Raw genomic sequence first — 15,114 nt, forward strand, 5'->3', positions numbered from 1 at the left:
AATGATTCAATTGACTTAGTTCTGTGCACTTTTTATTACATTAAATGTTTTTGTTATTGAAACTGGTAGGGGGCTACAAACAAACGGGGATATATAATGAGACTATAGTCTTAATACACAGTACTGTATTCTAGGAGTAAAGCAGTTCTGATCGTCTATATTACTTATTAGACCAATAGATAAAGGAAGTCATCTGAAATGTAATTTGATCATCGGGGAAGGTTTGCACTGTAATCTTTTCCTTTTTATCGCAGTTGAATATATCCAGCAATCATAATTGCTGTGTCAAAGTAGGTCAGGTACTCGGTATCCCTTTTAGCTCATGTCGCATGGTATGTCAGATACTATTTATCACTTTTAGCTTGTGTGACATGGTACATCAAATACTATTTATCACTTTTCGCTCATGTGACATGGTACGTCAAAATACTTTTTATCACTTTTAGCTCATGTGACATGGTACATCAAATACTTTTTATCACTTTTAGCTTGTGTGACATGGTACATCAAATACTATTCATCACTTTTAGCTCGTGACATGGTACATCAAATACTTTTTATCACTTTTAGCTTGTGTGACATGGTACATCAAAATACTTTTCATCACTTTTAGCTTGTGTGACATGGTACATCAAATACTTTTCATCACTTTTAGCTTGTGTGACATGGTAAATCAAAATACTTTTTATCACTTTTAGCTTGTGTGACATGGTAAATCAAAATACTTTTCATCACTTTTAGCTTGTGACATGGTACATCAAATACTTTTCATCACTTTTAGCTTGTGTGACATGGTAAATCAAAATACTTTTTATCACTTTTAGCTTGTGTGACATGGTACATCAAAATACTTTTCATCACTTTTAGCTTGTGTGACATGGTACATCAAATACTTTTCATCACTTTTAGCTCGTGTGACATGGTACATACTTTTCATCACTTTTAGCTTGTGTGACATGGTACATCAAAACACTTTTTATCACTTTTAACTCATGTGACATGGTGCATCAAATACTTTTTATCACTTTTAGCTCATGTGACATGGTACATCAAATACTTTTTATCACTTTTAGCTCATGTGACATGGTGCATCAAATACTTTTTATCACTTTTAACTCATGTGACATGGTACATCAAATACTTTTTATCACTTTTAACTCATGTGACATGGTACATCAAAATACTTTTATCACTTTTAGCTCATGTGACATGGTGCATCAAATACTTTTTATCATTTTTAACTCATGTGACATGGTACATCAAATACTTTTTATCATTTTTAACTCATGTGACATGGTACATCAAATACTTTTTATCACTTTTAGTTCATGTGACATGGTACATCAAATACTTTTTATCACTTTTAGCTCATGTGACATGGTACATCAAATACTTTTCATCACTTTTAACTCATGTGACATGGTGCATCAAATACTTTTTATCACTTTTAGCTCATGTGACATGGTGCATCAAATACTTTTTATCACTTTTAGCTCATGTGACATGGTGCATCAAATACTTTTTCTCACTTTTAACTCATGTGACATGGTATATCAAATACTTTTTATCACTTTTAACTCATGTGACATGGTACATCAAAATACTTTTTATCACTTTTAGCTCATGCGACATGGTGCATCAAATACTTTTTATCATTTTTAACTCATGTGACATGGTACATCAAATACTTTTTATCACTTTTAACTCATGTGACATGGTACATCAAATACTTTTCATCACTTTTAGCTCATGTGACATGGTACATCAAATACTTTTCATCACTTTTAACTCATGTGACATGGTACATCAAATACTTTTTATCACTTTTAGCTCATGTGACATGGTGCATCAAATACTTTTCATCACTTTTAACTCATGTGACATGATATATCAAATACTTTTTATCACTTTCAGCTCATGTGACATGGTACATCAAATACTTTTTATCACTTTTAGCTGGGGCCCCGAGTGGCCGAGTGGTCTAAAGCGCTCTTCGTTACGGATCACTGCCATCTCACCTATGTCTGCGGCGGTTCGAGTCTAAGATTCAGCCAATGTGGGCATGTGAGAAAGCTTGCCAGTAGCTTCTCGTGGGTCGGTGGTTCTTTCCGGGGTTTTCCGGGTTCTTCCTCCACCATTAATACTGGCCGCCATGTATAGCCCTATCGTGCTGAAAAATGGCGTTAAACCCCACAACAACAACAACAACAACATTCACTTTTAGCTCATGTGACATGGTACATCAAATACTTTTCATCACTTTTAACTCATGTGACATGGTACATCAAATACTTTTTATCACTTTTAGCTCATGTGACATGGTGCATCAAATACTTTTCATCACTTTTAACTCATGTGACATGGTATATCAAATACTTTTTATCACTTTCAGCTCATGTGACATGGTGATCAAATACTTTTTATCACTTTTAGCTTGTGTGACATGGTACATCAAATACTTTTTATCACTTTTAGCTCATGTGACATGGTGCATCAAATACCTTTTATCACTTTTAGCTCATGTGACATGGTGCATCAAATACTTTTTATCACTTTTAGCTTGTGTGACATGGTACATCAAATACTTTTTATCACTTTTAGCTCATGTGACATGGTACATCAAATACGTTTTTTCACTTTAAACTCATGTGACATGGTACATCAAATACTTTTCATCACTTTTAACTCATGTGACATGTTACATCAAAATACATTTTATCACTTTTAACTCATGTGACATGGTACATCAGGTACTTTGTATCACTTTTTGCTTGTGTGACATAGTAGGACAGATACATTTTATCACTTTTAGCTTGTGTTGATATGATATTCCTCGATATTAAAAACTCATGTTGATGTGATATTCATTGATATAAAAACCTCATGTTGACGCTGTATTCCTGGATATTAGAAATTCATGTTGATGTGGTATTCTTTGATACAAAAAACTCATGCTGATGTGGTATTCCTTGATATTAAAAATTCATGTTGATGTGATATTCCTTGATACAAAAAACTCGATGTGATATTCCTTGATACAAAAAACTCATGTTGATGTGATATTCCTTGATACAAAAAACTCGTTGATGTGATATTCCTTGATACAAAAAACTCATGTTGATACAATATTCCTTGATATTAAAAACTCATGTTGATGTGATATTCATTGATATAAAACCTCAAGTTGATGCTATATTCCTTGATATTAGAAACTCATGTTGATGTGGTATTCCTTGATATTAAAAATTCATGTTGATGTGATATTCCTTGATATTAAAAATTCATGTTGATGTGATATTAATTGATACTGAAAACAACTTTCTACAGAAATTAGATTTTATTTCCACATATTATGTAACAACTGTGATCTTCTGATATTGTTAATAATAGTACTTTATACAGAGTAATTATAAAACAATATTAAGTTTCTAATCAATTAAATCTACATCTGAACACATTTATATACAATTTATGTTTCATACTAACAATAAACATCTTTATAAAATATGATTATGTAAAATACTTTCAAAGTAGAATCTGTGTTACTTTTGAGAGGTCTCAGTAAGCATTTCTAAACAAGGATTACTTACCTTTATTGCTTTGTTAAACTCTCGCAATTATTTCCCAGAAGGAAAAGTTTTAATGGTTTATTGTTTTCACAGTTGTGCCAAAAAATTTAAATTCAATTTTCTGTGATATTAAAGAAATCTCCCTTAACATGCAAACAAAATGCATAACCAGAATATGTTCAATATTCAATACAAACAGAGAAAACTTCGGAGTTACCGTGAACTATCTACTAGTAGCATGACTTGTATTGGAAGATGATGATTGGCACTTGATTCATTAATGTCTCATTGGAAAAATGTACATATAAATTTTTCCTGCTACAATGACCTGATTAGAGATAATCTTTTAATTATGGTGTCCCTTGAAGCAAATTATATCAACTTCCTCTGTACGTTGAATATCCATAGGGGCTCAAAAGCAGGGGTACATGATAGTGCTGGCTGGGATCTCTAACTTGAAACACAACCTGCAACAGATGTACAAATTACTGAATATTGTGTAATTACCAATAAAACATGTACATCATACGTTTATACATAAAGGCTGGAAAATGACAAAAGGGCACTGCAGAACATGATACACAATTGCTACCAAAGAGCTCACTTCCAATTAGCTGAGTGGTTCAAATGTACTTTGTCCAAGGTATTCATGTTCCAGTCAGCTGAGTGGTTCAAATGTACTTTGTCCAAGGTATTCATGTTCCAGTCAGCTGAGTGGTTCAAATGTACTTTGTCCAAGGTATTCATGTTCCAGTCAGCTGAGTGGTTCAAATGTACTTTGTCCAAGGTATTCATGTTCCAGTCAGCTGAGTGGTTCAAATGTACTTTGTCCAAGGTATTCATGTTCCAGTCAGCTGAGTGGTTAGAGTTCACCAACAGTTCCCAAGGTAGTTGTCTTGCGATCAACTGAGTGGTTAGAGTGTGCCAGTCCAACAGTGTCCAAGGCACTTGCCTTCCAATAAGATGAGTGGTTAGAGTGTGCCAGTCCAACAGTGTCCAAGGCACTTGCCTTCCAATAAGATGACTGGTTAGAGTGTGCCAGTCCAACAGTGTCCAAGGCACTTGCCTTCCAATAAGATGAGTGGTTAGAGTGTGCCAGTCCAACAGTGTCCAAGGCACTTGCCTTCCAATAAGATGAGTGGCTAGAGTGTGCCAGTCCAACAGTGTCCAAGGCACTTGCCTTCCAATAAGATGAGTGGTTAGAGTTTGAGTGTACCAACAGTGTCCAAGGCACTTGCCTTCCAATAAGATGAGTGGTTAGAGTTTGAGTGTACCAACAGTGTCCAAGGTACATGTACTCATATTCCAATCAACTGAGTGATTAGAGTGTACCAAGAGTGTCCAAGGTACTCATATTCAAATCAGTTGTGTGGTTTGAGTGTGCCAACAGTGGCCAAGGTACATGTACTCATATTCCAATCAACTGAGTGATTAGAGTGTACCATCAGTGTCCAAGGTACTCATATTCAAATCAGCTGTGTGATTCGAGTGTGCCAACAATGTCCAAGGTACTCATATTCCACTCACCTGAGTGGTTAGAGTGTACCAACAGTGTCCAAGGTACTCATATTCCACTCAGCTGAGTGGTTAAAGTGTACCAACAGTGTCCAATGTACATGTACTCATATTCCAATCAGCTGAGTGATTACAGTGTACCAACAGTGTCCAAGGTACTCATATTCCACTCAGCTGAGTGGTTAGAGTGTACCAACAGTGTCCAATGTACATGTACTCATATTCCAATCAGTTGAGTGGTTAGAGTGTACCAACAGTGTCCAATGTACATGTACTCATATTCAAATCAGCTGAGTGGTTAGAGTGTACCAACAGTGTCCAAGGTACATATACTCATATTCCAATCAGCTGTGTGGTTCGAATGTGCCAGCAGTGTCCAAGGTATTCATATTCAAATCAGCTGAGTGGTTAGAGTGGGCCAACAGTGTGCAAAGTACTCATATTCCAATCAGCTGAGTGGTTAGAGTGTACCAACAGTGTCCAAGGTACATGTACTCATATTCCAATCAGCTGTGTGGTTAGAGTGTCCCAACAGTGTCCAATGTACATGTACTCATATTCAAATCAGCTGAGTGGTTAGAGTATACCAACAGTGTGCAAAGTACTCATATTCCAATCAGCTGAGTGGTTAGAGTATACCAACAGTGTGCAAAGTACTCATATTCCAATCAGTTGAGTGGTTTGACTATACCAACAGTGTCCAAGGTATTCATATTCCAATCCTGAGTGGGTAGAGTGTGCCAACAGTGTCCAAGGTATTCATATTCCAATCCTGAGTGGGTAGAATGTGCCAACAGTGTCCAAGGTATTCATATTCCAATCAGTTGAGTGGTTAGAGTGTACCAATAGTGTCCAAGGTATTCATATTCCAATCAGTTGAGTGGGTAGAGTGTGCCAACAGTGTCCAAGGTATTCATATTCCAATCCTGAGTGGGTAGAGTGTGCCAACAGTGTCCAAGGTATTCATATTCCAGTCATCTAAAGGGTTAAGAGTGTACCAACAGTGTCCAAGGTACTTGCGTTCCTATCAGCCGAGTGTTTAGAGTGTACTAATAGTGTTCAAGGTACAAAGAGAATCTCAAATTTTTAATGATTTAATATTGAATTTATGAAACGAGTTGAATAATGTCCAGCTTTTGTGAGCCTTGGTGAGCAAAAGCTGGACATTATTCAATGAGTTTAATAAATTTAACATTAAATCATTACCCATTTTGAGATTTCTTTAATCACATAGTTTTTATTTCAGTGGAAATTATTTAGATAGAAAGAAGAACAAACAATTTCATTCATTCTGATAGGCATTGCACCTTTCATTTGCTGTACATAAAAAATAGACAAAAACAAAGTTGAACATGTATTAACATTTAAAAGTAGATTATACTTTTCTTACAATCTTTAAGTCAGGGAACAAGCGTCCTTCCAAATAAACAACATTTTACAAAGATAAAATCTTTTTTAAACATAGAATGTGCACATTGTTTAATGCAGTACCGGTTAGAATGCAGTAGATGGTCCATTGTTACAATATTCACTTGAAAGAAGGTTTTCTGGATGAAAAAATTCCCATATTTACTCTAATTTATTAAGGATTGGATATCTGCAGTATTTGACTTTGAACAGTGGACTACAAAATATATAAACAAATTTTAATTTGAGTTGGAATTGCGTCACATATTTACCATGTTAATATGCAGTGGTTGGATAAACATCTGTCAGTTCGGAAACCAGTTTATGTCCAATTTCTTCTGTGAACAGAGGTGAGTTTATTTACTTCTGTAAGTTAACATTTAAAGCACGCTTTTATATAGGGTAGGTTCCAAGCTTCAGGTTTACTGACTCCCTCCAACCCCAACTTTTACTTTCACTACGAACTGAGCAATACCCTTAGTTTTATTTGTTGTTCTGGTTGTTGTTCTTATCTTGGGTTTTTGTCCATTTTTCATGTTGTTTCATGTAGATGGCATAGCAAGCCCATGCGGTGGTAAATTGGCCATATTCAGACAGATGAGATCATTTTTTTCCCACTGAATCTTTCGTGAATTGAATAAAAAATGGCAGCCAAAATGTCGTTGACAACAAAACATTCCATGATTGCAGCCAATCAGTAAAGAGAATAATGCACAATAATTTCATGGGCTTATTTGGACAATCAGAATCACATAAATATTATCTTAAATATGAAACTGCACACGTTATAGGCAAACTGTACCAATAAGGTGATAATGTAAATTTATGTTCCAATTAGCTAAGTGGTTTGAGTACACCAACAGTGTCCAAAGTACTCATATTCCAATCAGCTGAGAGGTTAGAGTGTACCAACAGTGTCCAAGGTATTCATTCCTATCAGCTGTGTGGACTTTGTATAGCACCTAATCTTAAGAAGCTCTAAGCGCATTACAACATTAGACAATACCTATAACATAATGAAACAAATATAAAGATATTATTACAAAAAACAAACACCATGAAATCAGAAAACATAAAAAACATGCTGAGAATATTTAAGGTAGGAAACATTATTAGATCTTTAAGTTTGTTCTTGCAGTCGAAATAAGTGAGTTTTAAGAGCACTCTTGAATGGGATCACTGTGTCTTTGTGTCCAAGTTCAGTGGGTAATTCATTCCATGTTGCTGGACTCTGGTATGCAAAGGATCGTTGTTGATATGACTTTATTTTCGTAGTGGGAATAATGAGTATACAATTGTCAGAAGAGGAGCGTAAATATCTTGCTGGAGTGTACAGATGGGTGAGGTAAGATAGGTATGTTGGACTGGAGTCCATCAGTGAAACGTAGCACAAAGAACAAATTTTGTGTTTGATACTGGATTGAATGGATAGCCAGTATATGGTACAGAGCAGCTGGGATGTGTGCTCTGATCGTGGTACTCTAAGTATGATCCGAGCAGCTGTTTGGAACGTTTTGAAGTTTTGGAGTAGATATTGAGATGAACCAGACAGAACTGAGTTACAATAGTCCAGTCTTGAAAGTACTAATGAACATTCAAGTGTTTTAGTAGCATCAACTGAAAGATATTTGCGAATGGAGCTGATGCGTCTCAGCTCAAGATATGCAGCCTTGCATATGTTCATGACATGTTGGTACAATGTGAGAGTACTGTCCAGAGTGACACCTAGGTTTCGTACTGATGGTGTGAATTTAATGTTGGTGTTGCTGATATTAATTGTTGGAGGTAAAGGATGTGAATGAGAAAGTCTTTGTGTTGTGAATAGAATGGCTTTAATTTTATCATCATTCATCTGCAGCTTGTTACATGTCATCCATGATTTCACATCAGAAATGGACCTCTCTACAAATTGGACAGTAGTATCAACTTCAGCTGGGTGGCTAGATTTGTATATTTGGGTGTCGTCAGCGTACAATTGGTGAGACACTAGATGATGATCTATGACACTTGAGAGCGACTCAGTGTATACAATGACGAGAACAGGTCCAAGTACAGACCCCTGTGGAACACCACAACATAGATCAACTGGGCTGGAGTGTATTCCATTTGCAGACACAATTTGTGTCCTGTTGACCAAGTAAGACTTGAACCACAGTAAGGCTGTATCATGAATGCCAAATACATGCTGGAGATGGTGAAGTAATATATAATGGTCTATTGTGTCAAATGCTGCAGACAAATCAAGGAGGGTGAGGACTGTAATCCTTCCGCTATCCAATGCAGAGAGAATGTCATTAACTACTTTTAGAAGAGTAGTTTCAGTACTGTGGGAAGGGCGATATGCAGAGTGTACCAACAGTGTCCAAGGTAGATGTACTCATGTTTCAATTGGCTGAGTGGTTAGAGTGTACCAACTGTGTCCAAGGTAGATGTACTCATGTTTCAATTGGCTGAGTGGTTAGAGTGTACCAACTGTGTCCAAGGTAGATGTACTCATGTTTCAATTGGCTGAGTGGTTAGAGTGTACCAACTGTGTCCAAGGTAGATGTACTCAGGTTTCAATTGGCTGAGTGGTTAGAGTGTACCAACTGTGTCCAAGGTAGATGTACTCAGGTTTCAATTGGCTGAGTGGTTAGAGTGTACCAACTGTGTCCAAGGTAGATGTACTCAGGTTTCAATTGGCTGAGTGGTTAGAGTGTACCAACAGTGTCCAAGGTAGATGTACTCATGTTTCAACTGGCTGAGTGGTTAGAGCGTACCAACAGTGTCCACGGAAGATGTACTTATGTTTCAATTGGCTGAGTGGTTAGAGTGTAATGAAAGAGTTTCTAGATATTGGGATCTTTGTAAATATGTTGTGACCACATCTGTGACATCTAAAGCTGTTATGTGTGAGAAATCCTCATCAAAGCCAGCTATGTTCACTTAGACTTGAACCAGTTACCTCTTTTTATGAAAACTCACATTGATCTAAATGTTCTATTAATAAGTATTATACAATTTTTAATTCTATAGTTATTTGCCCATACAAATGTATCTACCATCTCAGGCTAACATGCTGGCATTAAATTTCCAACCCCATTAAGAGAAGCAAGGCTAAAGCTAAATGTATTCTAGTCATTATTAAACCTGCAGCTCAACATGAATGGAACATAAGCATCAAGTAGCAAAATCTCTCTAACTGAATGGCATTTGCCCAAATTCCCAAACATAAATAGGAATGTTATATTGAGCATGTTCTTTTACTAAATTCTGCACTCTGGAGTTAGAGACTCCATTTCTAGTTCATGATTTCCTTACCCATCAAATGGTGTATGGTTTGAGTCTGATGCACAGCAGCACTCTAATGGCTATATCATACCAAAGCACCCAAAAAAAGTGCCTTTGCACAAAGACATTCCACATTAGGTAATCAGGTCAGATCTAGTGGTGGGTGTGAAACCACTATCTTTGAGGTCTCAAGTTCAATGAGACTACATGAATCATTAATTTGGGCATAATGTTTCTAGAATGTATTATTATGAAGAAAAAGGATTTTTTTTCTTCCATTTTACATAAGACATTGGTTTGCTCCTTAATTTGCTGCAGTTACAGAATAAATTCTGTATCTCACGTACTAATTCAATGACTGGTGCAAAATTCAACTTATCTATCGAAAGTGGCGCAAAATTCAATGTATCTATGGAAAGTGGCACAAAATTTAATGTATCTATGGAAACTGGTACAAAATTCAAGGTATCTATGGAAACTGGCACAAAATTCAATGTATCTATGAAAGGTGGCACAAAATTCAATCTATTTTAACTGGCACAAAATTCAATGTATCTAAGGAAAGTGATATGTGGCACAAAATTCAATGTATCTATGGAAAGTGGCACAAATGTCAATGTATCTATGGAAAGTGGCACAAAATTCAGTGTTTCTATGAAAACTGGCACAAAATTTAATGTATCTATGGAAAGTGCCACAAAATTCAATGTATCTATGGAAACTGGCACAAAATTCAATGTATATATGGAAAGTGGCGCAAAATTCAATGTATTTATGGAAACTGGCACCAAATTCAATGTATCTATGGAAACTGGCACAAAATTCAATGTATCTAAGAAGTGGCAGAAGAGGCACAAAATTCAGTGTATCTATGGAAATGGTACAAGTGGTACAAAATTCAATGTATCTAAGGAAACTGGCACAAAATTCAATGTATCTAAGGAAACTGGCACAAAATTCAATGTATCTATGGAAAATGGCACAAAATTTCATGTGTCTAAGGAAAGTAGTAGAAGTGGCACAAAATTCAATGTATCTATGGAAAGTGGAAGTTGCACAAAATTCAATGCATCTAAGGACAGTGGTAGAAGTGGCACAAAATTCAACGCATCTATGCAAATTGGTAGAAGTGGAACAAAATTCAATGTATCTATGAAAAGTGGTAGAAGTTGCACAAAATTCAATGTATCTATGGAAAGTGGTAGAAATGGCTCCAAATTAAATGTATCTATGGAAAGTGGTAGAAGTGGCACAAAATTCAATGTATCTATGAAAAGTGGTAGAAGTGGCACAAAATTCAATGTATCTAAGGAAAGTGGCAGAAGTGGCACAAAATTCAATGTATCTATGAAAAGTGGTAGAAGTGGCACAAAATTCAATGTATCTAAGGAAAGTGGTAAAAGTGGCACAAAATTCAATGTATCTATGAAAAGTGGTAAAAGTGGCACAAAATTCAATGTATCTATGGAAAGTGGTAAAAGTGGCACAAAATTCAATGTATCTACGAAAAGTGGTATAAGTGGCACAAAATTCAATGTATCTATGAAAAGTGGTAGAAGTGGCACAAAATTCAATGTATCTATGAAAAGTGGTAAAAGTGGCACAAAATTCAATGTGTCTATGGAAAGTGATAGAAGTGGAACAAAATTGAATGTATCTATGGAAAGTGGTAGAAGTGGCACAAAATTCAATGTATCTATGAAAAGTGGTAGAAGTGGCACAAAATTCAATGTATCTATGAAAAGTGGTAAAAGTGGCACAAAATTCAATGTGTCTATGGAAAGTGATAGAAGTGGAACAAAATTGAATGTATCTATGGAAAGTGGTAGAAGTGGCACAAAATTCAATGTATCTATGGAAACTGGTAGAAGTGGCACAAAATTTAATGTATCTATGGAAAGTGGTAGAAGTGGCACAAAATTCAATGTATCTATGGAAAGTGGTAGAAGTGGCACAAAATTCAATGTATCTATGGAAAGTGATAGAAGTGGCACAAAATTTAATGTATCTATGGAAAGTGGTAGAAGTGGCACAAAATTCAATGTATCTATGGAAAGTGATAGAAGTGGCACTAAATTTAATGTATCTATGGAAAGTGGTAGAAGTGGCACAACATTTGATGTATCTATCATTTTCAAGAGATTTTTCTGAAATTCATTCCTACTTCAGCCTGGTAATACTTTAATACAGCAGAGAAATTCTGAAACAAATATTTAGCAGGAACCTGAAATAAATATAATCAATAACCAAGAGAACCATGGTCAGCCCTAGAACAGCTGCCAGCAACTGGTTCCCAAAGCAAACCATGCAACTGGTAACCCTCTCCTCTAAACCCTCTTCTCAAAAATTTTGTACCCCATTTGATTTGACACCCTAGGCAACCACCTAGTTCACCTATATGGATGGGCGACCCCAGAGTAGAACTGATTTTTGCTTACTGGCTTACATAACTTGGCAGCTGACCTTTCACTAAGCAAGCTTATATACAATTGAAAGCAGGCAAACAACCTATATAAACTATCTCTCAGTCTTTACAGGCTACTGATTTTACCTGATTTAAGGGTCTAATTAATTTACATGTATAGTCTTTACGGGCTACTGATTTACCTGATTTAAAGGTCTAATTAATTTACGTGTATAGTCTTTCACTCTTAATCAAAGTCATCCAAGATCTTGATAGTATAAACCCATTTATTATCCAAAATTAAGTCACTAAATAGTAGACATTCACATCCAATCAGATGCTAAATTCATCTCATTAATATGCATGGCTCACTGAAGCTCTTGGTGATTCTGGCCTATGTACAAAGTTTAATCAAAATTGGACCAGAGATACATTTTCTTCATTGTTAATAAGATCTGCCAATCCAATGCAAGACTACATCATTTAATATGTGTGCCTCCTGTGTATTACTGGACTCCTGTTAGATGCTGATTATATAAGCATGTCATTTTGTGAAAACTCCATGTTGATATGCTCATCCATACAGAATGGGTAGCAATAACAATATCTGCAATATGGCTGCTGTGATGGACATAAACAGACATCAGACTGGAATAATTTTTATTTAGGACTAATTAGACATCATAGCAAGTCTTTTAGTGAAAACCCCATACTGATATGACAATTCATTCGGGAGGAGTAATGATAAGAAAGATTTTCAAGATGGCTGCCATAACATAATTTTCACTTAGGACCAAACAGGCCATGGACTGGATGTGTGTATAAAGATTCATGGATTTCCTCCAAGTAGTTTTTTCTGAGTAGTGATAACAAGCTTGTGCTAATGGATGGAAGGACAACGGAAGATGGATGCACAACAGATAATGGACCATCCCATTTACCTGTATTGAAATGCAGTGAAATGTTTCCGGCTGGAAATGGATGTTATGTACGTTTTATGTATGGAACTTAATGCCTTAAGCAACAGTTGTCACACTCTTAAGCACATTTGTCAAATAGCTAATTTCTCTGCCTATTCATTGATCCTACACAAAGCATTTCCTCTCACCTTTAATGACATTACAGAGGATTTATGCTCAGGTGAATGTTTATGTTTATTCAAACAAGTGATGCCATTTTTCCAGTTGTTAAAACCCTCTTTGCTTTCTAAGACCAATCATCAAATAAAGGGAATGGACAGTAAAACACTATCCCTTCGCTTTCTAAGACCATCCATCAAATAAAAGGAATGGACAGTAAAACACTATCCCTTTGCTCGATGAAAATGCTTAGTATTTCATTTTTATGTTTCCCCATTTAACAGCTCTGTTTGAATCAGGTGTTTTGTCAGTATCTTCATCTATTCAGTGTATTGTTTCTCTCAGAAACTTCATCCTACATCCTTTCATGTTCACTCACAAAGTATTGCATGGAATCATTCAGAATCCTTTCAGCAGAATCATTATTGCTCACACCCAAAACTGCAACAGGCTCAATGTCCCTTGCACTTGACTAAGGGTCACTTGCTTCTGTCCCTGGAGCACCATTACTTGTAACTTTGGAACCATTATGAACATTGTTACCAATGCTACAAGTATTTTGTTTACCATTAGTGTCACCACTGTCAGCAGAAAAGACTTCTCCTTCTGCCTGCTTAATGTCAGGAAGTCCGTTTTACAAACTATGTCAAGCTTATTTGTTTCTATTGAGCATTTTCATCCTTGTCACTTTTCCCAGGTGCATATTCAGTACTCTGCCCTGCTCAGCCTTTTCCTCCCATAATTCATGGTACTGTAACCAACAATACTAATTGGACATTATAAGGCACTATCATAACATGGTGTTTATGCCACTCGCTTTACATTACTTGGGTTTTGATCCCTGTGTAGTGTACATCAATACAACATAAAATTCAAATTACCAAACAAACAGCAATATATATATATATATATATATATATATATATATATATATATATATATATATATATATATATATATGAATAATAAAACTGTAGTGTATGCTGCACATGCACCTTGAATAAATCACTGCAATCACTATAATGGCAAATACAAAATGTTATCATAATTTTTTTTGCTGTTGTGGGGTTTAACGCCATCTTTCAGCACACGATAGGCTATACATGCTGGACAGTATTAATGGTGGAGGAATAACCTGGGAAAACCCAGAGAAGAACCACCGACCCATGAGAAGCTACTGGCCAACTTTCTCACATACCCACATTGGCTGAATTTGTTATCTTAAATAGCTAATAGTCACAATCCATCACTGCACATGGTGATGAAATTAATACTGAGAATTAAATCAATGAGAATTGTTGTTGTTGTTGTTGTTGTGGGGTTTAACGCCATTTTTCAGCACGATAGGCTATACATGGCGGCCAGTATTAATGGTGGAGGAAGAACCCGGAAAACCCCGGAAAGAACCACCGACCCACGAGAAGCTACTGGCAGGCTTTCTCACATGCCCACATTGGCTGAATCTTAGACTCGAACCGCCGCAGATAGAGGTGAGATGGCAGTGATCCGTAACGAAGAGCGCTTTAGACCACTCGGCCACTCGGGGCCCCCTAATCAATGAGAAGGAAACATGCTAAACTGTTTTGGCATTCACAAAGAAAACTTTGCCTTATTACCATCACAGATCAACAAACAACTGACAGCAAGAGTGTAAATTTCCCAATTTGCTAGTGACTGGTTTAAATGTAACTGATACGGTGAAAAAATTAAATGTTGTACTTAGCGATTGCAGAATATAATGCCAGTAACTGATTAAATAAACAGTACCACAACAATTTTTATTTCTATGCAAAGGATATATATCCAAAAGTTGAAAAAAAGAAATGTATTTATGATGGAATGAAAATCAGTACAGATTATCTACATAAAT

At 36.0% G+C, this 15,114-nt stretch overlaps 1 protein-coding gene across 4 annotated transcripts in view; it reads right to left on the bottom strand.

The window, feature by feature from the left end:
* Window positions 1-3,318: 3,318 nt before the first annotated feature.
* LOC149796364 (5-hydroxyisourate hydrolase-like) overlaps window positions 3,319-15,114 on the bottom strand; it is a 43,021-nt gene continuing 31,225 nt past the window's right edge. For all 4 annotated transcript variants that reach the window (XM_089961036.1, XM_089961037.1, XM_089961035.1 and 1 more), the window contains one exon: window positions 3,319-4,036. In XM_089961036.1, the coding sequence (XP_089817162.1) occupies window positions 3,947-4,036 (90 nt within the window). In that variant the 3' untranslated portion in view covers window positions 3,319-3,946. The remainder of the gene's footprint in view (window positions 4,037-15,114) is intronic.

This window comes from Sinohyriopsis cumingii, chromosome 6 (genome assembly GCF_028554795.1).
Source record: "Sinohyriopsis cumingii isolate HCF-2022 chromosome 6, ASM2855479v2, whole genome shotgun sequence".
Classification (NCBI taxonomy): domain Eukaryota; kingdom Metazoa; phylum Mollusca; class Bivalvia; order Unionida; family Unionidae; genus Sinohyriopsis; species Sinohyriopsis cumingii.